The 25,667-nt window shown below is 37.3% G+C and overlaps 1 protein-coding gene and 1 pseudogene across 6 annotated transcripts in view; one reads left to right on the plus strand and one right to left on the minus strand.

Moving 5' to 3' along the window:
- Positions 1-287: 287 nt before the first annotated feature.
- Positions 288-25,667, minus strand: part of LIN28B (lin-28 homolog B) — a 143,563-nt gene continuing 118,183 nt past the window's right edge. For all 6 annotated transcript variants that reach the window (XM_055535340.1, XM_055535337.1, XM_055535338.1 and 3 more), the window contains one exon: positions 288-2,949. In XM_055535340.1, the coding sequence (XP_055391315.1) occupies positions 2,589-2,949 (361 nt within the window). In that variant the 3' untranslated portion in view covers positions 288-2,588. The remainder of the gene's footprint in view (positions 2,950-25,667) is intronic.
- LOC129619884 (60S ribosomal protein L23a-like) lies at positions 9,993-10,529 on the plus strand (annotated as a pseudogene).

Consider the following 25,667-nt stretch of genomic DNA (forward strand, 5'->3'; position numbering starts at 1 on the left):
TATGAGGTAGCCTTTTGCTGTAAACAGAATATTTCACCCATGTAAATGGACACTGTGCTTATGTCAGTGATATTCACATCTGAAAGGAGTGGAGAAAGTCTCCTTGAGTAATTTTCACATGAAATTAAAAAAGGAGAGCTGATAATTGATATTTGGACATTTTGATCTATGTCAAACTCAGAGGTAGTTATTACTAACATCAGTACATAATACTTACATAAAGGTCTAAGTTATTTGGTTTGTTTTGAGTAAGCAGGACTGTAGACTATTCTGTAAAGAAACAACAATTATTATACGGTATGTTCCCTGAGCGAAGTTCTTTGTCCTGAGTATGTTTATGTAATAGTGATAATATTCTTATATAAAAAATAAACCCCAACTTTTCATCAAAGATAGGTTTGGTATGTGCTTAGTGCAGTCTGGTGAGATGCTGAAAAGTGATTTCAAATTGCACCCATAAGGTCCACAGTTATAAAATGTTTCTTTTTTTAAATCGTGATCTCAGCTCTGAACTTTTTATATGTAAACAGGGAATGTCCAATTCTCAAGTCCATAATTTCCTATTTCTAATAAGGTCAAGGAACTTTGGTTTGAATTTTCAAAGTGACTTATTACATTTTGCATTTTTACTGTTAACCTGCTTATTATACCTGCTAAAAATTAAGCAATGCCACTTTGATTTGTCTACATAATTTAAATAAGCTTACACTCCTCACATAAGGCAAGGAAGTACTTTTCTATACCTATTTATCACATTCAATATCGTCAAAGGTAAGCTTTGCATCACAGCATACTGAGATTTCAGTACATCCCATGGAGACTCTCACAAACACTGTCAACTCAAGCTGAGTTGGGAAGGGCTGGTGGCCCAGCCCCAGGCTCGCTTGCTCTCCTTCCACGTGGCTTGCTTACTGAAATGGGGGCAAAACCGTACAACAAGTCTCCCTCGGCAGGACAAGCTGGGAGGGAGCAGAAACTGTTCAGCAGAACGTGTCTCATTTGAATCATGCTATTTTCTGTTTCTGATTATCTGAGCTTACACCAACAGGCTTATACAAGACTCTATTTACTGCCAATGTTAAGCCTTACTACTACTTGGTACCTTCTTGGAGATGTTCCCAAAATTCATCCATAAGATCTAGAACCAGGATGACAGCAAAATGAGTGTTTTTCATGACTGGAAGCTGAAGGGATCAATACTGTGGTTGGCCCCTAGCCATTGACACTACTGTCTCTGTCTCCATCACTGAATGCTCATCCCGAATCTCCCATATTCGTCCCTTCAGTAGCAGTCATGAGGGAATTCTCGTAAGATCAACTGTATTGTATAAAGAACACTCCACTCTCTGGTAGGAGAGGTTTGGGAACCTTTCTCCCCAGGCTCGTCACTCTAGTCGCTTGCCACCAAACATGATGCTTTTTCATATTATTCAAGGTCATACATCATGGGCAATTGTGAGCATCCACTCAATATTCATTCTCAACCCTGGCATTTTACTGTGCTGTTTTGCGTGTTTGTTTTAGACACAAGTTAGGTAACTCTCCAGGGGGAATAAAAACAGCCACCAAAAACATACACCCAATGACTGGAGTTTTCCTCCAAGGTCTTCAGTAGTAAACAAGGAGGCCCCTGCTCGAAGTGATGGTTAGAAGGATTGACTTAGTCAAGGGGAGCTGCTGTCGCCAGAGTCCCTCAAAAACCTCACAACATGTAAGAGATTACAATGAGCTGGTATCAAAATACCACTGAAAACAATCACATCACTACATTTATACATTGCCCTCCCCCTTCATTTCTCTGAATAGGCATCTAATTTACAATCAAAACATTGGAATTGAAAACACTGAAATATCGGCACAGAGATTACACATTCATTGTCTTTTCTGGTTTGTATCCCAGATTCAAAAAAGCTTAAACGGCAGTCAGAGGCATATGGAGTTAAGGTACTGCCTTGAAAAGGGGTGGGGTTGGGGGATACACTGTACAGATACCAAGAAAAAGAGGCAATCCCAAATTCGGGAGAACTGATGTTTTAAAAACCTTTAGTACCATATGACGGGCAGCTCTGAGATCTGAAGTATATCCTTTGGTTCACATAAAAGGTAACAGTCTTTTTTTTCTCTAATGTAATGTAAAGGGAATGGTATTTCAAGAAAAATTCCAAGGGTTATTTTCAAAACCATCTAAAACTGCTTCACTGTGGGCTTTCAATTCTTGCAGGATGTCCAATTCTGTGAGAGAGGGTGTGTGCTTGTATCTCCATACACACATATATAAAGACAAGCCCTCTTTATATATATGTCTACATTCTAAAGAAAATTCTCCTACACACACACAGGCTCAGGCTCGCTCCCTCTCACACGTGTACATACAGATAACAGCATCTCATTCTCTGAGTCACATAACACATGACACCCTGCTCCAAGGTAATTTGCTTAGAGTGATTTGTCTGTTTAAAAACATTCACAGTTCCTCAACAGTAGTTAAAAAATCCCAGGTCAGCTGCTGTATGTGAAATCCTGTTCCCCTGAATTTGCATGAGGTAGACTTCCCAACCGGGGAGAGAAAATGATACGTTAAAGAAGGGTTATGTCTTTTTCCTTTTTTGAACGGAAGGCCCCTTTTTGCTTTGTTCTTCCGGTGCTGCAGACGACTTGGTAGAGGAAGCTTCTTGAGGGGACCTGCCTGGCCACTCTGAGAGCTCGGACCTCGCCTCCTGAAATGATGTACAGCCGTGCCCTCCCCCCACCTCCCGAGGGAACGCCGACGTGCACGGCTGGGGCTCCGCTTCCTGTCTTCCCTGAGAACTGGCTGGCGGCTGCACCGCAGTTTTGTGGGGGCAGTTCGCCACCATGTGCGTGATGCTCTGACAGCAATGGCACTTCTTTGGCTGAGGAGGTAGGCTACATTCCTTAGCGTGATGGTCAAGGCCGCCACAGTTGTAGCATCTGCAGCAAGAACAATGAAACACCTCTTAAGTAGGAGCAGGTATATCATAAAATATGTCAGAAATCGAAAATATGCTAAAATATAAGACTGTCCAAGAGATCAGCTGATTTCAGTACGCCTTCTTCACACACACACACAAACCGTGTTGTACTAAACACAAAAATGAAAAACCAGAATCTGAAAGCATGAAGGACTCATCACTTCCACAGATAAATGACTCCTTGATATTTGAGTCAGGTTATTGTAAAGGAAGTTTAGTCCATTAGAGGGCAGCCGCGTTCAACAAAAAACAACCAGCTAGCTTTGAAAAAAAGTTTAAAAACCCAGCAGTTGACTTAAAATGCAACACCAATTCAATCAGCAAATAGAAAAACTATAGAGCAAATTAAATTTTATGATTTAACAGTTCTTCAGGTGTTTATTATTTTGGCTATGGAAATTGGTTGAACTGGAGGAATTTTTTTCCTTTTGCACAGATGAGTGCAGCGAAATTTGATAAACAAAAAGTCAGACATCTATGGTGAATATCTGGGAAATTACCAAGTAATATTAGAGCAAAATAGAAAGTGCCTGATTCAGAAGAATGCTATAAAAGAAAGCTTCTAGATAGAAACCTACGTGAGATTAATAAAGGTTGATGCTAGTTCAGGAACAGGAAAAACTTTCTTTCTGTAAGAAATTAAGTTTTCCTTCAGGGTAAATTCTAAATTGAGATAAATATAAACCCATCTTTAATTAATAAATGCACACTGGGGGCACAGCTTGTACTATGTTTGAATTGACTAAGATTCTAAAAGCTGCGAAGTTATTCGGAAGATATATGTCAATGAGATTTTCTTTTAAAATTTCATATTAAAAACAATAAAACATCAAGAGAAAATGTATTTTTATATTTGTGAAGGTTTTTAATCTACTTAGTTACATAATACAAAATTTGTCTACAAATGAAATGTTTTAAGGGTTTTTCTATCCTAAATTTATTTTCCAAATACATTTATGATTCCATTAATTCTCATCAGGAAATACACACAATAGGTCATTTTACAAAATCAAAGCAAAATAGGTGGTAACTGGGAATCAGCTTAAGATCATGACAAACGAGTTAGTTATAATTCACTAGCCAGCTAGTGTGTGTGAGACTAGAAAGTTAGTAACTTAGATTGCCGAATATTTCCAAAACAAGCTACTATTAACCTACTGGGAAATATATGTAGGATTGTTGTTATTGTAACTGTTCAGTCGGTAAGTCATGTCTGACTCTTTAGGACCCCATGGACTATATATATGGCTCATCAGGCTCCTCTCTCTATGCCATTTCCCAGGCAAGAATACTGGAGCTGGGTATGCCATTTCCTTCCCCAGGGGATCTTCTCAACCCAAGGATTGAACACACATCTCATGCACTGGCAGGCAGATTCTTTAGCACAGAGCCACCTGGGACATCTGTTAATTAACTAGATGGGAGGAATTCTTTCAAAACACACATATATATCAAATCATCACAATGTACACTTTAAAAATCTTATAGTTTTACTTGTTGACTACACTTCAATAAACTGAAGTGGGGATGGGGCTTAGAATGTTTCCCTTAAAGGACTTTATGCCACCTTAACATTTTTTCTCTTCTCTCTTAGTTTATATAACTTTGCTAATTCACTGGGATAGAAACTCATTTGAGACAAAGGTCAGGAAACTTCTACTCGTTTTCAGCTCTACTATTCACCAACTCTCCATCTCACTTGCAAAACGGTGCTAGGACTTGACACCTCTTGATTCTCTTTCAACTTTATCTATGATCTTGGTCTCTCTCTAATTTCATAATGTGCAACTCAGTCTGATTTTAAGACTTTCTCCAAGAAATATCTGCCAGCCCTGTAGTGGGCAATGGGAGGGAGAAAGGATCCAAATTTATCTAGAGTTGGAATTGGGAAGGTGGATGGTGGGAAGCGAAAAAAGGATGAGGGAGACTTGTTTGTTCATAAAAGCATTACTGAAATGAGCCAGTCCAAGTTGGGAAGAGAGACTCCTGAGACCAGAAGCATCAATAGTCTTGAACTTCTCTAATTTCATTACCGTACCAATTATATAATCTAAATTCCAAGAACCTCTGGAATTGAGATTATATCATAATTATCAATTATTAATAATGAAATTATATAATAATTATCACTCAATTGCCCCACGCAATCCTAGTGCATCCAAAGCTGTTGGCAGAGAAAATCTGTTTAACATTATTCTATTCTACCTCCTGAATAATATATTAGTTACACAATTAAACAATTTTCTGATAATTGGTAAATAACCACATTGAATTTAAGGCTTTCATAGAAAAAAATAAGAAAATTTAAAAATGATGTGATCATCTAGAGGGATGATAAAATAATGAAATAAATAATGGCTATTTCATCATCTTTGTTATTGCACTGCCCAAGCTATTGTCTTATCTTTCCAGAAGGTATAAAATACATCAGGAGACAGGACTTTTGTTGTCTTTTTTTCTAACTCTTATTGAACACAGTTAAGAATTCAAAAATTTTTGTTTTCTGCCTAAGAGCAAAGAGAAAAAAACTGACAAGACATTTTGCAATTGTTAGATGGAAAAAAAATACAAATACAAAAAGACAGTAATACTCCAGACTCTAATGATGATGATGAAATTAATCATGTAAGCTAAATCTCAGATTATGAGTCTTCACATACTATATCCTAGAAATACATTTTATCAAACTCAAGAATCGATGAGTGAATAATATATGTCTATGGACAAAAAGGAAATTTATTCCTTAATTCTTCAGGGAGGATGTCATCAAGCAATATTTTTTGATGATACATGTTTGCTAAAAGGACATGCAACAGTATTCTTTCACCTTTTATCAAGTTTGTGCTAGGGAATTTACTTGACATGGTTCATAGGTGGAAAATGCTGAGGCACTTACTGAAACGAGATAAGTAGCACAGAAATGAAAACTCTCACTGAACTGATCATTCTAATCATATTTAGGAATATATGTGGGATATATAGATATATAGAACTAGATCCCACATATTTTTTTATCTTCTAAAATAAATAATAGAGTTTTTTTTAACATAGCAAAAACTAGGATAACGAACACCGTGCTTCTCCATTTATCAATATTATCTTGTAAATTTTAGAATAACGTGATCACAAGATGGGCTTTTATTTTTTCAGTAATTAACAAATACTTATGTCAGGGAAGAACAGTATCATATCTTCAAAAATTAAAGGGGAAAAAAATCACTTTTTAGAATTAAATTATTTATTATTATACTTTAATAAATTAATGAAATATTACAAAGCAGATTCAATACTGTTTTGGTGGTAATTTCTCAGAGATAATGCAAAATTAAACAATAAAAATTACTCACTAATGCTTAAATTCAGGGTCCCCAAATGTAGTCTAAAATGGCATCTTTGAGAAGTATAAGCCTATTACTTATAATAATGCTTTTCCACATACTTCTCTCCTATAAGTGCAAAGTGAATTCTTAAATTTGCCCATCTATAAAATACCTCCTTTTGAATTAAACTCACTTCCTTGAGGATAACACCCACTTAGGAGCTCATTTCTGAAGAGAGAGAAAATAGGTTAAAGGCTGAGTAATAGAGCTGCTCTCCCACAGACACATCAATTTCATCAGTCACTGTGGAATGCACACTGCTCTCCAATTCATGGAGCCACTTGCCCGCTCATTTACCAAGGGCCTCATGTCAGGATTTCATTTTTTTTCAAATGCGGTCTTCCATTATATTCCATATGTACATTTACCACTACATTTATTTGGGTTCTGAAAGTTACTTTTAAGAACACTGCATCATTTTGGTTTCCTTGCATTTTGATCTGCATAGTTAATTCACTCCCTTAGCTTTTCAGATTTGTTCTATGATTAGGCCAGACTGCCTTCCATGATGAAAAGACATTCAGTATATATGTGCTTAGCTTTAAAGGGGAGGAGTGGTATGTATTCTCCTCTTCTATTTAATCATTAAACGCCAATCACTATTTCTAAGAGTGCAGATCACACCCCATTAGGAAACCACTTCCTTCCCTAGGGACTGACACCAAAATGGAACAGCTCACAAATAATATCACACCACATTCTCTATACAAAGCTCTGCATGGTACTAGTCTCTTTTGTTCACTCTCACAACTCCTCCAAATCAGTTTGATTTGAATGAATTTTATGTTATGATGTGAGCATTAAAACAAGTCCCAAAAGTGACTTTAAAAAATGAGGAGTGACACTACATAGACAGAAATCCAGTTTTGTCTAAAAATGTAATGGAAAAAAAAAAATACAATGTAGGTGCTTCTAAATATTTGAAAGTCTTAATAAGAAGATATATAGAAACTTATATCCTGAGAGCTAAGAGGGAGGCATTAAGGATAATGATACAGGCACTTCCCTAGTGATCCAGTGGCTAAGATTCCACGTTCCCAGTGCAGCAGGTCCGGGTTCAATACCTGGTCAGGGAACTAGATCCCACATGCAGCAACTGAAGATCCCGTGTGCTACAACTAAGACCAGGTGCAGCCAAATAAATGAATATTAAGAAAAAAAGAAGATAAAGACACAGTGATCTGTAGGCTTCTAAAGAGAAAGGAAATGTTGAGAGAATACAAGTAAGGCAGTCTCAGTGAAAGAGAACAAAGTGGGATAAGTGCAGACAATAGGGCAGGAAGGAGGGATAAATACAGGAAAGGAGTACATAAAAATCCCTGGAAAAGAGAGTTGAAAGAAAAGATTAATCAAATTTCAAAATGGAAGTCCAGAGGGGTAAAGAAAAGTCAGGAAATGTGGTTCATCAACGTTTTCTAACTCTCCTCTTGGTATTTTGGGGGGTCCTATGTAGTGAATAAGCTATACCCCAGTTGTGAATTTAGCTTCTTGGGAAACTTTCAGACAAAATGGGGTCTTCTGGCCTACGAATCTGCCTCTCTTACCCTCAGAAGGTACAGGGGTGAGCAGACTGCATCTGTCACAGCAAGGCTGAATATACTGTTAAAACAGAGTTAAAATGATAATTATAGGAATACTGAAGTTCGATTTATTAAGAGCTTACTACATTCCAGACACTGTGCAAAAGGTTTTGAATATGTAAAATAAAACTGAATTCTCCCCTGAACCCTATGAAGTAGGTACTACAATATCAACATTGTATCAGGGCTTCCCTGATGGTTCAGCGGTAAAGAAGTGGCCTGCCAATACAGAAGACATGGGTGTGATCCCTGGTCTGGGAGGATCCCATGTGACACAGAGCAGCGGGACCCATACGCCCCAACTACTGAGTCTGTGCTCTGGAGCCTTGGAGCTGCGACTACCGAGCCCACACGCCACAAGCGAAGTCTGTGCGCTCTAGAGCCCACACTCCACAACAAAAGAAGCCTGAGCACTACAACTAGAGAGAAGCCAGTGTAGCAGTGAAGACCCAGTGTAGCCAAAAATAAATGAACGAATAAAAATTACTATAAAAACTCACAGCTTACTGCTGTTTATTAAAAAAGCAAAACAGTGTATTGATGAGAAAACGAAGTCTCGGACAGTATACAGAGAAGGAAATTTTAACTGAAAATAATACATTTCACTTGTATTTTCATTGTATAAAAACATTATACCCAACAATATTGATGTAAATGTTATCACATGTAATCTAAAAAATACAGGGTCCTCAATTTAAAACATCAACAAACACACGGATTTGAAGTTGATTTTTCTTGAGATTTGGTTATTGTTCTGTCACTGTCTGTGGGGAAGTGAGCTTCTCTTTTCATCTATAAAATGAAAAGCAGCAACTAATCCAGGCCAGACTTTTGACTGCCAATGCCCAGTTTTTTTCCTACTCCTCTTTTACTTTCTACTCCTCTTCTACTGTCCAAAGTTTTTGTCTAAAAAAAGCATTAAATAATTTTTCTGTTCTTCTTAATCATATATTTAAGACCCTAAGTTGGAACTTCAGGTTAATAAGCTATAATCAGAGCTATTAAAGTAACTCAAAGAAATTCCAGCCAAAATAAAGAAAATGAATTCCAATCACTGTAGTTGGAACTGCAGTTCCCATGCGGTAGTTGCCACTGCAGTGCCCATGCGATCACACTGATATAAACGATGTATTCAGGCCTTGAAATACAAACTGCAATGAGATTCTATTGGCTGAAGCAAATATAAATTGCTCTTGGAGGAAAATGTGATAGCATAATTCAAAATATTAATATATATCCTCTCTGAGCCAGCAACTCTAACTCTAGGAATTTGCCCTACAGGAATATTCACTGATAAGCACAATGATCTAGATACTAAAATATTAACTACAGTGTTGTCCATACTGGTAAAAAAATTGAAAAATTAAAATGATAATATCGCCAACAAGAATAAATGTTTATAGTCAAAACCAGGTAGTCTGGTTACAGGATCTTTGCTCTGTAACGGTGAGCTGGATATGTGAAAATGAGAAAGAAATTAAAGCCCATATACTGAGAAACACTCTACAGAAATTAAAAGGAATGAAGTAAAAGAATATTTTAAAAATAAGGTAGATCTCTATGTATTGACATGGAAAGATCTCCAAGATAAATTAAGTGAAAAAAGCAAAACACATAATAATACATAAAAGAAGGTATGATCTCCTTTATGTTTCAAAAACACTGCTGCTAAGTCGCTTCAGTCGTGTCCGACTCTGTGCGACCCCATAGACGGCAGCCCACCAGGCTTCCCGTCCCTGGGATTCTCCAGGCAAGAACACTGGAGTGGGTTGCCATTTCCTTCTCCAATGCATGAAAGTGAAAAGTGAAAGTGAAGCCGCTCAGTCGTGTCTGACTCTAGCGACCCCATGGACTGCAGCCTACCAGGCTCCTCCGTCCATGGGATTTTCCAGGCAAGAGTACTGGAGTGGGGTGCCATTGCCTTCTCCGTCAAAAACACTATATACAAGTAAATGTATGCATTTTTAGATGCATAGAAAACCACTGAAAGTGGTTACATCTGGAGAGAGTAGATGTAAGGTGAAGGGGAAGTTTCATATAAGAATTCCAGCCTTTTCATGAAGATGGCGCAGAAGGCGAAGAAGGAAGCCCCTGCTCCTCCTGAAGCTGAAGCCAAAGCAAAGGCTCTGAAGGCCAAGAAAGCCGTGTTGAAAGGTGTCCACAGCCACAAAAAAAAAAAAAGAAGATCCGTCGTCGCCCACCTTCCGGCGGCCCAAAACACTGCGGCTCAGGAGGCAGCCCAAATATCCTCGGAAGAGCGCCCCTAGGAGAAACAAACTTGACCACTATGCCATCATCAAATTCCCCCTCACCACCGAGTCAGCCATGAAGAAAATAGAAGACAACAACACACTGGTATTCATTGTGGATGTCAAGGCCAACAAGCACCAAATTAAACAGGCTGTGAAGAAGCTCTATGACATTGACGTGGCTAAGGTCAATACTCTGATCAGGCCTGATGGAGAGAAGAAGGCATATGTTCGACTGGCTCCCGACTATGATGCTTTGGATGTTGCCAACAAAATTGGCATCATCTAAACTGAGTCCAGCTGGCTAATTCCAAATATAAAAGTTTTCACTATGAAAAAAAAAAAAAAAGAATTCCATAAGTTCTTTATAGTTTCTTTTTAAAATAACCAGAAAATTTATAATTATTTGTACAATTGAAAAAGAAAAAAGAGCAATTCTAAAGCTGCATTTCCATTTTATAATTTGACCATTATTATTATCAGTCATCTAACAGTTTACTTGCACATGAGCAATTCTAGGACCACCTTGGAAGCTTTTTAAAAAATACCTATGCCTGGGTCCTATTGCAGACCACTAATCAGAATCTTTGAGGGCACACCCCGGGCATCAATACTTTTTTAAAAACTTCCCTGTTGATAGTGAGCAGCTACTTGAGAACCACACTGACAACTTTAACCAAGAGATCACCTCATGATCCCAACCACAAGAAATGTGGTTCAAAACTGAATACCAAATATTCCCCACTGTTTCACAGTTCACTGATGCCTGGAAAGGAAGAAGGCAGAAAGGAGGATGGGAGAGAGGAAAAAGGTTATGTATGGATCTTGTTTCTTTACTATGAACTAAAAATGATTCCCTGAAACTTCTGATTCTAACAGCACAAAAACCTACATCTTTTTATCATCACTGTGTGTGTCAGTTGCTCAGTAGTATCCAACTCTGCAACCCCATGGACTGTAGCCCACCAGGCTCCCTGCTGTCCATGGAATTCTCCTGGAAGAATACTGGAGTGGGTGGCCATTTCCTTCTCCACAGGATCTTCCCAATCCAGGGATCAAACCTGGGCCTTCTGCATTGCAGGCAGATTCTTTATCATCTGAGCCACCAGGGACGTCTCCTGCTTATTTTGGTAGGAAAAGACTACAAAAATCTATGGAGTCTAGGTTCCAAAGTAGTTTCTCTGTTTCTGACACCATTACTCAATTCTTAGTTCATCGTTATGTGTTAAATGTGTATGCACCCATATCATCAAAACAGATGATAACTTACAGCCATTGAATCAACAGCTCCTTTCTCTAAATTTCACTATTATCACCAATTAATATTTATTGACTTCTCATAATAATTCTTTTAATTCTCCATTTCTGTTGCCTCCATCTATAAATATTCTCAAAACCATATAAACTTGTTTCCTGTAGAGATATTCCTATATTTCTAATGGCCAAATATTTCTAATGGCCAAATTCTGTTGGCTATTACATACAAAATTAATATAAACATAATAAAAAGATCTCTGGTTTTATAAAGTATGTTAGCCATGGAATTTTTAAAACCTCTAAAATTTAAACTACATTTCACCTAAAAGACTGTCACTGATAAAATTACTCCTGCCTACTCTGTTTTTTTTTAAACTTAGAGATAAATAAAATGTATAATAGATTGTTGTTCAGTCGCTAACTTGTGTCTGACTCTTTGTGACCCCATGGACTGCAGCACACTAGGCTTCACTGTCCTTCACTATCTCCCAGTTTGCTCAAACTCATGTCCATTGAATTGGTGATGCTGTCTAATCATCTCATTCTCTGCTGCCCTCTTCTCCTTTTGATGTCAATCTTTCCCAGCATCAGGGTCTTTTCCAATGAGTTGGCTCTTTGGATCAGGTGGCCAAAGTATTGAGGCTTCAACTTCAGCATCAGTCCTTCCAATGAATATTGGTTGATTTCCTTTAAGATTGACTGGTTTGATCTCCTTGTAGTCCAAGGGACCCTCAAGAGTCTTTTCCAGCACCACAATTAGAAAGTATCAATTCTTCATTGCTCAGCCTTCTTTACGATCCAACTCTCACATCTGTACATGACTACTGGAAAAATCATAGCTTTGACTAGATGGACATTTGTCGGCAAAGTGATGTCTCTGCTTTTTAATATGCTGTCTAGGTTTGTCATAGCTTTCCTTCCAAGGAGCAAACATCTTTTAATTTCATGGCTGCAGTCTCTGTGCGCAGTGATTTTGGAGGCCAAGAAAATATAGTCTGTCACTGTTTCCATTGTTTCCCCATTTATTTGCCATGAAGTGATGGGACCAGATGCCATTATCTTAGTTTTCTGAATGTTGAGCTTTAAGCCAGCTTTTTCACTCTCCTCTTTCACCTTCATCAAGAGGCTTTTTAGTTCCTCTTCACCTTCTGCCATAGAGTGGTATCATCTGCATTCTGCCATAGAGTGGTATCATCTGCATATCTGAGGTTATTGCTATTTCTCCTGGCAATCCTGATTCCAGCTTGTGATTCATCCAGCCTGGCATTTCACATGATGTACTCTGCATGTAAGTTAAATAAACACGGTGACAACATACAGCCTTATCATACTCCTTTCCTGATTTTGAACCAGTCAATCATTCCATGTCCGGTTCTAACTGTTGTTTCTTGACCTGCTTACAGGTTAGACCACCCTAAGGATTGGTTTTCAATGCTATTTTTAAAAAGCGTAACTGAGTCTAACCGCCATTCAATTCTTTCTGGTGAATAAATGCTAGATGTTTGGATGGCTCTGTATGGCTTAGTGTTAGCATGCGTCAGTCTTATGAAGACAAAACTAACGTGAACTCTAAACCCTAAAACTACTAGCAGAGGAAATGCATATGCCTCTTCCAAACCTCAATATCCAGACCATTTGCTAAAGCTGAGTTCTAAGGGTACTTTTTACTTATCAACTGCTTTGCAGTAATGAAATTAAAAGACGCTTACTCCTTGGAAGGAAAGTTATGACCAACCTAGATAGCATATTCAAAAGCAGAGACATTACTTTGCCAACAAAGGTCCGTCTAGTCAAGGCTATGGTTTTTCCAGTGGTCACGTATGGATGTGAAAGTTGGACTGTGAGGAAAGCTGAGCGCCGAAGAATTGATGCTTTTGAACTGTGGTGTTGGAGAAGGCTCTTGGGAGTCCCTTGGACTGCAAGGAGATCCAACCAGTCCATTCTAAAGGAGATCAGCCCTGGGATTTCTTTGGAAGGAATGATGCTAAAGCTGAAACTCCGATACTTTGGCCACCTCATGCGAAGAGTTGACTCATTGGAAAAGACTCTGATGCTGAGAGGGATTGGGGGCAGGAGGAGAAGGGGACGAGAGAGGATGAGATGGCTGGATGGCATCACCGACTCAATGGACATGAATTTGGGTGAACTCTGGGAGTTGGTGATGGACAGGGAGGCCTGGCGTGCTGTGATTCATGGGGTTGCAAAGAGTCGGACACGACTGAGCGACTGAACTGAACTGAACCTCTTTTTACCACCTGATTCTACAATGTGCAATTACCTAAGATACCTTGCCTGTCAGTGGATTCAATTGCTTACAATACTCAAGCAATCACTTTCATAAATATATATGAAGAACAGGGAAAAAAACAAACAGTTAAGAATATCTACAATGAGTATGACTTCATACTAGATACTAATGAAATGTATGTGAATAGTTAGCTAAATGGTAATATATACGTGTGTGTGTGTGTGTGTGTAAAATCTTGTTTGATGTCTTCGCCTGACTGCTTTTTGGATTGCTTATGTTTATTAGTTTTTGGACACTCTCTCTGATTAATGCCATGGTCTGTCATCTGTATCATAACACCAGCTAAAAATGTACCGCAGTATCTTGACAACCGGCTAAAATATAGTAATAGCTCTATTCGCAAACCTTTCATCATCTTATAAAAACAAGAAGATAAGATGGAAAATGTGTGGGACAGACATGTGATGAATGATGGTGCAGGGTCAAGAGAAGTAGGGACAGAACATACAGCAGATTTTAAAGAATTGAGGACATGAAAGGGGAGAGAAAAACCATTGGAAAAATTGGGGCAAAGGGAGCCTTTTTCATGTAAGGGCCCTTCCATCACTTTTAAGTATAAACCAGGCATTTTTGTATTTCATTCCATTATGTTTAAAAGTACTTGGAAGTCATGCAGCAATTCCATGGAACAATAATTGTTTGTTGAGAACTGGCTACTTTGTACCACAACTTGAGAGGGAGCATTATAATGAATTCTAGGTCATAAGTTAAATCTGTATTTGGAATAGAAATGTTATCTCTCTTTTAGGTGGCAAACAACATGCCACATAGGTAATCTCTTCTGGCTAATGGAAAAGCTGAAAAAACAAGGAGAAAGATAGACTCAAACATAGATAACTTAATGCTTTCCAATTTCTGGGGAAGTCAAAACAGTCTGTTATACAACAGGACCCAATCTCACATGCAGTGGGCACTCTGACAGCTCAGCTTGCATGATCCCATCACAACTAAGAAGTGTCCAGGTCAGGACAACACGCAGACATACACATATACAAAAGTCATTGTCTTTTTGAAGTGGCAGAGTTGCAACTATCCAAACTGCTGGTTTAAATTCGCTCTAGTTGGAACCAAGGTCAATTTATCTATCATTTTTGGTCACACCGAACTTTAGGTATAAAGTGTTTTTAAAAGGTTAGTGCAGGTAGTAAAGTGAAAGAAAGACATTCAATATTTATCTATCTTGAGGTGGTTAAAATTAGGTATTTACTTTGATGAAAGAATCAGATTATAGTAATCTGATTACAGCAATGTGAAAATGTTGGTTCATTTACCTATTATAGCAGTCCTGCTGAAAACTTAAAACCCCAGTGCCGCTCGCTTTCCACCAGACCATTTCACATTCACCAGTGTCAGAGGTACGACACCTGCTGTAAATAAACACTGGTTTGCCCTGAAGAAAGATAATTCCATCACTGCTTTTATGTCAACTTTTATAAATTTTGGGTTTTTTTTTTTTTTTTTGCTCATTGCATGATTTCTTTTAGGCACTGGCTAAAAACTAGCTTTATTTTTATGGTTGCCATATTTCACAAATCATTCTAAAGTGGTATCTTTCTCTTATGTGTACACTGAATTTTTTATTAAACATTTGGTCCAAAGCACAAGAAATTTAAGAGGAATTTCATTATGATTACTTGATAGGTGAAAAAATAATTTGTTATCTACAGAAGTAGATATAAATATCAAAACAATTTATGAGATAATTTAAACACATAATAAAAATACTTAAAGATTAAAACACCTTAGGTATTCAAATAAGGACTGTAAAATTAAAAAGTGACTAGCTCCTATTTTGTCACACATACCTTCTCAGTTAAAGCATAAAAGGAAGAGACAGCATGAGAAATTTCAAAGGAAAGAATGATGTATAGAGGTCAAGAATCAATTTTAGTGGCATGACTGATGAACTGCACAGAATAAGGTTAGATAACAGTTCCAGATTTATGTTGGTTATTTGCAAGCTGGAAGCAAAAAAGAGGGCTGGATTAAGATGCAATCCTACTTTTAGCCAACTGAGGTATTGTTGTTGTTTTATTTAGCCAAACTGACTATTTAAAGCTTTGAAGTTACCACGGCTTAATTACCTTTGTGCCAATAATAATGTTGGTAGTGTTTGAGTTTCTATGAAGATAGTGTTAAAACAACTCCCTATTACTGAATCAATATTTTTCATATTAACACTGAATTGTTGCTATATTCCTGAATTAATAAGAACTACTTGTAAGCTTTCCATATTGACAATGTTTATATGAGTCATATTAAAATATGTTTTTAAAGGACCTATTGCCCTAGAGCATGTTGCTTGGTGTGATCCACCCAAAATGTCATTCTCAGGATTAATTCATGTGAAAGATGCAAAAGAAGATTGTGCCAAACCATCTTCCATCACTACAGCTACTCAAGAATCAGAAGGAGTTAAAAACTATCCTGCTGAAATCACCAAAGAAAGGTTTCTACTGATCGATAAGTTTGATCTCCTCCTGTTCCAGCACCAGCTACTGCTGAGGAAAATAATGAAGTACAGATGAGATGTAAATGACCTCTGTCCACTTCTCCCTCCAGCCCAATTGGTCTTCCTGTGACTGGCTATATAATATTGCGCTTTGTCAAGAATCAGCAGTTCTTACATCGTTTACCATGTCGGTATGTAGGTAAGTGCAAACTGAACAAAGAAAATCGCTACTATGTTCAGACAACCTTCATAAACTGTGATATTATCCCCTCTCTGTGTAGGTCTCATTCTGAAAATTAAAGCTTAAAATCATGTAGGGCTTCCCTGGTAGCTCAGCTGGTAAAGAATCCACCTGTAATGTAGGAGATCCCAGTTTGATTCCTGGGTTGGGAAGATCCGCTGGAGAGGGGATAGGCTACCCACTCCAGTATTCTGGCCTGGAGTAGTCCATGGGGTTGCAAAGAGTTGGACATGACTGAGCAACCTGGCTACTTCCTGTTTTCCTCCTTACTGGTTGCTGCCGCCCTTCATGTCATCCCATATGACTAAAGATTGATGGCCAAGCTGCTAAAGTATTCTTACAGATCTTCACTGATACCTTAAGAAATTTTGATTCCCTATTTGAGCATTTTAAGGCTGTGATTCTGTGAGTACACAGCCACTATAACAAAAAGAGATAACTGAGGAGCAAAGGATGGAGGTAAAATATGAACTATGAGAAGGGCAGGTAGCTCCATGGACACAGCTAAGCCAGGACTGTTTACCCACAACCAGATACTTTTTTTTTTTAATATTATTTATATTTATTTGCTGCACTGGGTCTCAGGCATGGCATGTGGGATCTTTAGTTGCACCATGTGAACTCTTAGTTGCAGCATGTGGGATTTAGTTCCCAGACCAAGGATTGAATCCAGACCCCTTGCATTGGGAACACGGAGACTTAAGTCACTGGACGACTAGGAACATCCCCCAATACTCTTAATAAGTAAAAACCATTAGGACTAGATTCTGCCCATTAATAAATTTACATTTGCAGATTCTATAAGCCAAACTATGGCTTGCCTTGGAAACAATTCATTTAACATTTGAATGATAAGAGTTTTCATCTCCTTTGGTCATCCTTTACATTTGGATGATAAAGTTTACACGAAGAATCTCATATATCTTCTCAGTGGGACAAAAGAAAGCCACTGAAGAATTTTTCTATGTGTCTCTAACAAAAAACTCTTTTCTTTTTTCACTGTGCCACACAGCTTACAGGATTTCAGTTCCCCAACTTGGGACTGAAACCAGGTCACAGCAGTAAAAGTCCAAAATCCTAACAACAAGGACACCAGGGAATTCCCTAACAAAAAAATTCTTGAAAAATATCCTAGTAGAATGGTAAAAGGAGGTGACCTTCTTTGGATAATACTTGATCTTTTCACTATAAAAATGTATGTATTTCAGAGAACAAATAAACACTGAAAAATATGATAGATGCAAGCGGCAAGGGGCTATTTATCACACTGAGTGTGAAGTTCTCTTTATATGTTTTATAATTAATTGCATACTTGTGTGCTCAATCGCTTCAGTCATGTTCGACTCTTTGCAGCCCCATGGACTGTAGCCCATCAGGCTCCTCGTCCATGGGATTTTCCAGGCAAGAATACTGGAGCGGATTGCCATCCCCTCCTCCAGGGGATCTTCCCAACCTGGGGATAGAACCCCCATCTGCCTGCGTCTCCTGCATTGCAGGCAGAGTCTTTATTTACCCACTGAGCTACCTGGGAAGCCTGAATACAACATATGTGTAAGGAAGAAGTAGTGCTTCACTGGAAAACTGCATTGTCTAGACCCAGCATTCACAATTATGGATTAGCTGATTCTGATTCTATGGGAGTTATCTTACAGCTCTTTAAATTGCCGATAACTGCAAAGTTATTCTTGCCCACACAGCGGCAAATTCTGCCCTGTCAGGTTCAATTAACTTTCCTTTCCCATGTGGAAAAAGCTAGTGCTGCCTCTATTTGCATGCTAATCTCAATATTTCTCATCTACACGTGTCTGTTCTTTGGATTCTCCTTTGAAAGTCTGTAACATCTGCTTGTTTCCCTCATTTGACTTTAAAAAAAATCTTTTAACACTTGCTTATTTTATATCTGTATGAAAGTCATGATGTCATCTTTTTTGAAAACTATCCTGTAATTCTCATACAGTACATCTATATAGAAGCCACTTCATGAGATGCAAAGATCATTATGACATCATGATGACCTTGTTTTTTAAGCACACAGAATCTAGAAAAGAGATCAGATGCATAAATGCACAGCTAACTCTAACCCTCAGGTTTTTTGTGTTGTTGTTATTGTTTTGGTTGGGCTAAATCTTCACTGCTGTGCAAGGGCTTTCTCTACTTGCAGCAAGTGGGGGCTATTCTTCGTTGTGGCACACGGCATAGTTGCTCCACAGCATGTGACATCTTCCTGGACCAGGGACTGAACCTGTGTCCCCTGTACTGGCAGGCAGATTCTTATCCACTGCACCACCAGGGAAGTCCTAACACTCAGGGTTAATGGACCGAATTTAAGTTTTTGTGTTTCTCTTCAGGAATGTTATTTTTCCTATACCTTGAAACATTTTGCTCTTTCATAATCCTGAGAAGTATATCCAACTATTGTAAGGAGTTGAAAAAAAAAATAAGAAAATTTAAATTTTTCCAGAGAAGATATACAAACAGCCAACAGGTACAAGATGCTCAACATCATTCATCAGGGAAAGCAAAGTAATATCACAATGAGTTTATCACCTTACACCTGTTAGAACGGCTGTCATCCAAAAGACAAGGGATAACAAGTGTAGGTGAAGATGTGAAAAAAAGAAAGGCTGTGCGCTGTTGGTGGGAATGTAAACTGGTGCAGCCATTATGGACAACAGCATGGAGATGCTTCCAAAAAATTACAAATAGAACTACCATAGGATCCAGCAATTCCACTCTGGGTACAGACCTAAGGGAAACGAAATCCTCACCTTGAAAAGATATCCCACTCTACCATTATTTACAATAGCTAAGACATAGAAACAACCTAAGCATTCACTGATGGATGAATGGATAAAGAAAATGTGGTATTTTTATACACAAAATGGAATATTATTTAGCCATAAGAAAGAAAGATCCTGCCGTTTGCAAAAACATGAATGAACCTCAAAGGGATTACACTAAATGTAATAAGTCGGACATTGAAAGACAAGTACTTACGTGGAACCTAAAAAAAAAAAAAATTGTCAAACTCATAGAAAGAAAAGTGGTTGCCAGGTGTTGGATGGTGGGAGAAATAGGGAGAGGTTGGTAAAAGGATACAAACTCTCAGCTATAAGTTCTGAAGATCTAATGTATAACATGGTAACTACAAATCATAATGCTGTATTGTATAACTGAAAAATGCCAAGAGAGTAGAACTTAAATGTTCTTACAAGAAAAAAAAAAGATAAATATGTGAGGTGATGGACATGTTAATTAACTAGATGGGAAGAATTCTTTAGTAATGTATACATATATCAAATGATCACAACGTACATTTTAAAAATTTTACAATTTAACTTGTTAACTACACTTCAATAAAGCTAGGGTGGGGAGAGGACTTAGAATGTTTCCTTTTCAGGACTTCATGCCACTTAATACTTTTTCTCTTCTCTTTTATTTTATATACCTTTCCTATTCTCAATTCACTGTGCTGGAAACTCACTGAGACAAATATCAGAAGACTTCCATTTTTGTTTTTAGCTCTACTATTAACTAACTCTCCATTACTTTGCATGCACTTGCCGGGCTTCCCAGGTGGTACAAGTGAAAAAGAACCTGCCTGCCAATATAGGAGACATAAGAGACGCAGGTTTGGTCCCTAGTCAGGAACATCCCCTGGAGGAGGGCATGGCAGCCCACTCCAGTATACTTGCCTGGAGAATCCCATGGATAGAGAAGGCTGGTGGGCTTTGGTCTAAAGGGGTGCAAAGAGTTGGACACAACTGAAACCACTTAGCAAGCACACACATCTCCGGTGCTAGGACTTGACTTTTCTTGATTCTTTCCCAACTTAAACTGTCTATATCTCTCTACTCTCATAATGCACAACTCAGTCTGATTTAATGATACTCTCCGAGAAATATCAGATCCATAGTGGGCAATGGTAGGTAAAAGAGACTCAAATTTATCTCAAGTTGGGGTTGGGAGGGGACCAAAGGATAAGGGGGACTAGTTTGCTCATAAAAGCATTATTGAAATGAGTCCATCCAAGCTGGGAGAGGGGCACTTGAGATCAGAAGCAACTCAGAGGATGAAAAAAGGGTGTGGGAGTGGGAGGGAGGATTTTAAATACCTAGACTCAAGAGTCTCAATCTTCTCTAATTTCATAACCCTAAATATCAATTATACTAAATTGATCACTCAAATGCCCTGCACAAACCTGGCATCCAGAACTGTTGGCAAAGAATCTGTTTAATATTATTCTGATCTGCCTCCAGAATAATCAATCAATTATACAATGAAATAACTTTCTGATAACTGGCAAATAACCATACTGAATTTAAAATTTTCACAGAAAATAAAGGAAAAAATTTATAAATGATGTGATCTAGAGGGATGATAAAATAATGAAAAAAATCGCTATTTCATTATCCTTGTTATTGCATTGTCCAAAGTATTGTCCGATCTTTCCAGAAGGTATAAAAGACATCAGAAGACAGGACTTTTGTTGTCTTTTTCTTTTTAACTCTTCACTGAACACAGTTGAGAATTCAGAAATTTTCACCTTTTGCATAATGGCAAAGGGAAGAAAACTGACAGAAGATATTTTGCAGTTGTTAGACGGAAAAGAACACAAATACAAAAAGATAGACAGTAATACTCCAGACTGTAATGATGATGATGAAATTAATCATATAAGATAAAGCTCAGATCATGAGTACTCGCATAATATATCCTAGAAATATATTTTAGCAAACTTATGAATCAATGAGTAAAAAATATACTTCTATAGACAAAAAGGAAATTTGTTACTCAGTCTTTCAGGGAAGATTAAATCATGTAATATTTTTTGAAAAGACATGTTTGCTACAAGGACATGTAACAGTATTTTTTCACCTTTTATCAAGTTTGTGCTAGGGAATTTATTTGATATGGTTCATAAGTGGACAAATGATGAAGGCACTGACTGTAAGGAGATACAGCACAGAAATGAAAAATCTCATTGAACTGATCATTCTAATCAGCATCTAAAATGAGAATATTTTGTTGCTATTGATTGAGGAAAATTACCACTCTCTTCCACAAAACTATGAACCATAAAGTTTTTAAAGCACTGTATTTTGATGATACAAGAAGAAACAGAGGTAATAAAAAGCTGGAATTCTTAGAAATATATTTGAAATCTGGATCACTGTAAGACGGCTATGTTCCAAGCTCATCCATGAGCAGTTACATTCATTCAAAGGATATTGCTCATTTTGGGTGTATATATCTTTACACCAGAAAAATATGGAATAAAATTTGAGTTTGTTACATTTAAATTCTTATTAACTTCCAATCCAGTTGTTTTTCACAACATCCCTTCATTTTTGTATCTGTAAATTATTTATAAAATGATTTTTTAAATATGTTTTACAAGAGGACACTGAACTCACAGAGTAACTGGCGATGACTATTCTTCCTGGTATGCTGCTGCTGCTGCTGCTAAGCTGCTTCAGTCGTGTCTGACTCTGTGCGACCCCATAGTCGGCAGCTCCCCAGACTCCCCCGTCCCTGGGATTCTCCAGGCAAGAACACTGGAGTGGGTTGCCATTTCCTTCTCCAATGCGTGAAAGTGAAAAGTGAAAGTGAAGTCGCTCAGTAGTGTCTGACTCTTCGCGACCCCATGGACTGCAGCCTACCAGGCTCCTCCGTCCATGGGATTTTCCAGGCAAGAGTACTGGAGTGGGGTTCCATTGCCTTCTCCGTCCTGGTATGCTGGTGGCTAATAAAATGTAGAGTTTGACAAATGGTGTAAGAGATAGAAAATGTTATATCTTTTTTCCAGATTAGTCATGGTCACAATTATTAGAGGCAATAAGAATGGTTTTGTAAGGGAGCTGACCTGGCTACAACAAGTTAGTCAAAAGCTACTTAAAATAAGTAAGATTTGTATAGATGGAAGAGAAAAAACACACCAGGTGAATCTATGGCTTGAATTAGAAGATGGAAGTGGAAAACTGGAGGATATATCTAGGAAGGCAACTGGTTAGCTTGCAAAAGCAAATGGAGAAGATTACTGAGCAGAATATTAAATATATTTTATAATTTAATATTTTTAAATCTTTCTTCCTAAGAGTTGAAAAAAAAATTGAGTTTCAAAGCTGATATATGCATTGCTCATGACCACAAACTTAATAATGGAAAGCCCAGGATTTCCCTCTACAACTCTAGTGATGCACGATAAATCACTTAATATTCTCTGGGTTTCCTCATCTAAAATAAGTTTCATCATTTAGGAATCCTTTTATAAAGATGATAATGATTCCCACTTACTTTTCATGGCCACTGTTGGTCTCAAGTGAGATAAATATTTTAAAATGCTTTGCAAACTACAAAGCTCTATATAAACAGTAGGTACAATTTCTCTCCCTTATCTTGGATATTATATTCCTGAAGCACTTCCACTTCATTGGTGGTGAGATAATGGTAGAAGAACTGAAGTTCTCATGAGTTAGGGTAAGAGAATGCAAAAATGAATAACAAGAGAAGCTTAAAATATCTTTTCAAGAATACTGAAGAAAACAAACTAAATAGCCTAATAATAATATTTTGCTTATCTTATAATGCTATATTTAATTTGTATTTACCATTCCTTGTCCACTCGGATTTTCTTTACTATCTCTTACTCTGAACTCTGATGAGCTATTAGCAAATTTATTTGGTTTGTTGCAGATGCCAAACATTTTTTCTTGTATATAGATAATTGTTGAAATGTTCAGTATTTTTCTGATTTATATCTTGGAGTACCTAAAAATCAAATGTAGAGTAACTTTGTTTTAATAAATTCTATCAGTAATTCTATAGATGAATAAAATTATAAAGACATTAATCTGTGTATACTGCAGTTTTATGTATGGCAAACTGGCTTACTATTTGCATATTCTAGAAACTACTTTTTTCATCTAGCTCTTAGGATACTGCTATAATGGCTTTCTTTCTACCTTTCTGACATAATTTGCCTAACTTATTCTCAGTATCTTCTTGGATTCACCAAGATCTAAATGTATGCTTATCTATTATCATCTCTCCTTTGAACAACTGATCCATTTCCTTAAGCAATTTTATTTATGTTGATCACTCATAAATTATTTCCACTTTGATGTCTTTCTGTAATCTCAAACCCAATTCATCTCTTCAAGGCCATCTGACCCCGTGTTTCCAGATGTCTTCCAATATTGATTAATTTTCCTGTTAGTTCCTTCATTTATCACTGCATTTCATAGTATCTACTGTCATATTAGTTGGTTGCCTCAAAGAAAAGGAAAAGGTATTATTAAAATCTACACTAACTTTTTGTCCTTTAGAAGCAAAATGGAAACATAAAGCTTATTCTTGGGTCAACTTTCCTAAACCTATAAACAGTCTTCTCAAGTACCTTGTCCATTTGGGGACATATTTCTGGTCTTCCATCATGATGTCATACCAAGACTGGTCGTTATAAGTGATATTCCAGGTACATCTATCAACCCACCTGTTCCACTCAATTACCAACCAGCAATGACCATGTTAGTATTATCTTAAATATTATAAGTGAAATATAAAAACTTATTAAGTTAGTCACCCTGTATTAGTTTTAGTAGCATGATAAAAAATTAACAGTGAAAAGGAAAATTACTATGAGCTGCTGGAAACTGAAGGTGGAAAGAGAGAATTTAGTACCAAAAGGGCATCATTATGCAAGTGAGTGAGGTATAGAATAACTAATGTCAAAAAAAAAAAAAAGAAAAGAAAGGCATGCATTCCCACCTACTTTACTTTCTGTACTGTCGTTACTATCATGTATTCTAGACAATACTGCAGAGGAAGAGGCACCTACTAGGCTGTCATATAACCCGAGGCAGCAGCCTTAGCTCCTGGGCAAAAACTACCAACTCAGCTCAATTTCCTCATCTTTTGACAAGTCTTTTGGACAAGCTTCAGTAATCACTACATAAGGAATTTGCAGAGACTTCCCTGGTGGTCCAGTGGTTAAGAATCCACATTTCAATGTAGGGGATTCAGGTTCGATCCCTGGTTGGGGAACTAAGATCCTACATGCTGGGGGGGAACTAAGATCCTACATGCTGGGGGGTAACTAAGCCTGTGTGCCAGAATGAAAGATTCCATGTGCTGCAACTAAGACCCAACGCAGCAAAATAAATCAGTAATTTTTAAAAAGGAGTTTCCAAAGAAGTTGTAACGGAAGAACTAAGTTATCTGTCAGCTGACATGCATTCTGGATGTACTGCTATTCTGAAAAAAAGAAAACACGAACACACACAAACAGCAAATTTACAAAAAGAGAAAGAAAAATGACATAAAAAATTTTAAATACACTAGCAAAAAAAAATTTTTTGAGGTGCTAAGGTTGAAGTTATGGATTTGGCAGACATCATTGAAAGGACAAATGGTAGTTTAAACTATAGGACAGAGGTCAACCAGCAAAACGTGAAGAGAACAGATCTGCAGACAAAGTTTTCAGAGATACTTCTATTTATAATTTTCAGGTGGAAGAACCAGCAAAATGTCTAACAAGAAATTGTCAAAGGGGTAGCAGTGTTGACTGAAAAAAACTGTACAACCTAAAAATTCAGTTATGTGAATTTTTTTTTTTTTTTCCGTTGACAGCAGGAAGGCAAGAAAAGGTTTTCTCCAGTTAAAAATGAAAATAGTTTTGTAGTGGAGAAAATGGCTAATAAGATGAGGTATTAAAATAACAGGTTGATGGATTTAGTAATCAGGCAGTAGTGAGAAGCCTCAGACAGAATATACAATAAAAACAAAAGAATTAAGGATCTAAAATTGAACTGCAGTGCCAGTATCAAACTTTACTTCCTGAGAGTCAAACACACATATCTTAGGGAAGTAGAAGTCTGTCAAAGAGTAGAGAAAAAGCCCTTTCCAAAGCTGTACACACTTTCTTGGAAAATCACCAGAATCAAATAGAAAAGCAGGAAAAAAAAAAAAAAGAAAGAAAAAGAAAACACAAACACACACAAACAGCAAATTTACAAAAAGAGAAAGAAAAATGACATAAAAAATTTTAAATACACTAGCAAAAATAAAATTTTTTGAATCATCCATACCAAAAACCCCATAACGAATTATATTCCCCTCAAAGTAGCATATAAAAATACTCTGACCATACCACCAAAAACAACTAAAAATACTGGACAAAATATTTTTAAAACATCTTTTGAAATGCAT

The sequence above is a fragment of the Bubalus kerabau genome, chromosome 9, assembly GCF_029407905.1.
Source record: "Bubalus kerabau isolate K-KA32 ecotype Philippines breed swamp buffalo chromosome 9, PCC_UOA_SB_1v2, whole genome shotgun sequence".
Lineage (NCBI taxonomy): Eukaryota > Metazoa > Chordata > Mammalia > Artiodactyla > Bovidae > Bubalus > Bubalus kerabau.